Source organism: Otolemur garnettii, unplaced genomic scaffold, assembly GCF_000181295.1.
Source record: "Otolemur garnettii isolate 467f Iridium unplaced genomic scaffold, OtoGar3 scaffold00091, whole genome shotgun sequence".
NCBI lineage: Eukaryota > Metazoa > Chordata > Mammalia > Primates > Galagidae > Otolemur > Otolemur garnettii.
Genome location: NW_003852486.1, coordinates 4245271 through 4247839, shown reverse-complemented (window position 1 = coordinate 4247839; position 2569 = coordinate 4245271). Strand labels below are relative to the sequence as shown.

The following is a 2569-nucleotide window of genomic DNA, read 5'->3' as shown; positions in this document are numbered from 1 at the left end:
AGCCAGACCTGTTATTCTTTAACCTGAAATATTTCCTCACACCTGTGGTAACAACCCAACTTCAAATTTCTCTAGATCCTATCTTCAGCCAGCCTCTTCTTCTCTGAGAATAAAAACCAACACACTCTCACAATAAAGACCACACTATTTATTTACAAAGGCCAGTGTGGGAGTTGAGGGAGGCAGGGAGGGAGGGAAAGCCACACAGACATCGTCTAGACTGCTTGGGACCCTCCCATATGAAGCACAATCTGTTCCTCCTGCCTCCACATTCTCAGCCATGGGGTCCTCCAAGCAGCTCAGCCAAGTAATAGAGGGAAGAGATGGTTTGAACCTCCTCTGTGCTCCAGAGGAGATCAAAAAGGAGTGTCCACTTCCAGATCAAAGGCTTCATCGCTACCCTCTTCTTTCTCAAATACAACTTTCTAACCTGGAGGGAAATAGTGAAGAACTAAAAGGGCAGGGGCTAGAATGCCAACAGCCAGGGTCTCTGGAGGGAAAACCTCTATACTGTTTCCCCCAGTGAAGTGTGATAGGGTATTGCTCACACCCGACAGCTTCAGAAAGGATACCCACACTACCTGTGGGTACAGCATCCAGAGGCCCAAGGGCGCTAGCTCTCCTGCAGGTGTGTCTGCCTATTCTTCACTCTACATGACTGTCTCTGGGGGAGAGAGTTCCCAAAAGAAACCAAGAACCCACTCCCTGCCCACCTCACTGCTCAGACAGACCTCATCCCCCTCCATGTCTTCTGAGGGGGCTCAAATTACTGGTGCCTAGGGACACAAGCAGGTCCTGGGTCCATGGAAATGTGTGTGTGCACATAAGCATTTGTGTTTGAGGAAATGGGGTCAATGAGCCTTAGGGGTCATACTGCTTAGTGTCACTGAGCCTTTCTTCAAATCAAATTCCTTTAGACCACTAGTCTGCTCTGCCAGGCCTCTCCAACCTCAAAGAGCTATCAGAACTTCCGCTCCCTTGCTGTCAATTCATGCCATCATCCCCATTTCCTTCCCCCTAAAATCTTATTCCCTCTTCCATACCAGCCTCCATCTGGCTTGTCTTGGACTTGTTAAATCCCGACTAGAGGGCTATGTCTCTTTTGCTCTGTCAACAGGGAGAACAGGCATCTTCCTTTTACCCTGGAAGTCACAACAGAGCTTGTGAAAAAGTGCAGAATGAAGGGACCAGACAGGCTGAAGAGGAAGGATAGCTCTTTGCCTGCCTTTTCTTCTGAGTGTGATATTTTAGCATTGGTTGGGGTGAAGCTAGGGAGAGGGAGAAGAAGAGTGTTGCCAGAAATAAATCAGACAAGGTATATCCGCATGGCATAGGTGAAGGACCACTCTAGTGACCTGGAGAGGTGGTTCTTCCTTCAACTCTGCATTGCCACTGAGGAGTCTCAAGACTGCAAATGGTTGTGTGGGGCAAGAAGATGGGGCCAGTCAACTAAACCTTGAAACCTGCTTAAGTAACTCTGCTTGAGGAGGGAACACCCTGTTAGAGATGTAGCAGCTCCTCTCAAATCACCTGCTGTTTGGAGAGGACAAGGAAGAAGACAGAAGGGACCTCAAGCTGCAGAGGGGCAGGGAGGGAGAGGCAGGAGGCACAGACTGAGGATCAGGAGAGCTGGGAGCCCAGGAGTCTCTCGATGGCTGCATTGATGTCTCCTCCTGTGGCGATCAGGGCCTGTAGGTTAGCTTCACGATTGATGAAGCCCATGGAGTTAAGCTGCTCCAGCTGCTGCTGAAATCTCACTTCTGGCGTCTGCACCTAGAGGGGATAGGTCTTGTGAAGTGGCACAGGACCAATCTGGGGGCCCATCTGAATCTTAGGGTTTATGAAACCAGTGGATCTTCTTTACTATCCTCAGAGTCAATTGGTGAGGTGGGGAAGAGAAGAGAGAGCTGCAAGTAGGCCCATGAAACCCAGGTCCCAGGCAGCACCTGTGCCTAAGTGGGTAGAGCGCTGGCCCCATATACTGAGGGTGGCAAGTTGAAACCTGGCCCCGGCCAAACTGCAACAAAAAAATAGCCGGGCATTGTGGCAACCACCTATAGTCCCAGCTACATGGGAGACTGAGGCCAATGAATCACCTAAGCCCAGGAGTTGGAGGTTGCTGTGAGCTGTGTCAGGCTGTCATGGCACTTTACTGAGGGCGGTAAACTGAGACTCTGTCTCTAAGGAAAAAAAAAAAAGAAACCAGGGCCCAAGTCACTCAGTAACTGTGTGATAATATGATAAGGTGGGAGGACAGCTTTCTTAAAATTTCAAATTTCACAAACCTAGGTCAGCTTAAATTTCTACTTTATTTTTTTCCTTAATTCATTCAGCTGAGGTTGGAACTAACTTGCTTTCTATGCATATAGTGAAGATATTAACAGGCACCCCAAGAGCCAAATGCTCTTTGGTCAAATAAGATCCATACTAGAAAACGAACTATACATCCCTCCTGGCACTCAGCACACATAGAGCCACATTAAAGGCCAGAGAAGATTCCAGGAAAGAAACTCTTCACTTTTATTTATTTATTTTAGAGACAGAGTCTTACTTTGTCACCCTCGGTAGA

General features: G+C 48.3%; 1 protein-coding gene across 2 annotated transcripts in view; it reads right to left on the bottom strand.

The window, feature by feature from the left end:
* Window positions 1–127: 127 nt before the first annotated feature.
* UBQLN4 (ubiquilin 4) overlaps window positions 128–2569 on the bottom strand; it is a 24182-nt gene continuing 21740 nt past the window's right edge. The window contains exon 12 of one of the 2 annotated variants that reach the window (XM_023516485.1): window positions 128–1773. In XM_023516485.1, the coding sequence (XP_023372253.1) occupies window positions 1621–1773 (153 nt within the window). In that variant the 3' untranslated portion in view covers window positions 128–1620. The remainder of the gene's footprint in view (window positions 1774–2569) is intronic. The other variant, XM_003795270.3, reaches the window with a different exon arrangement.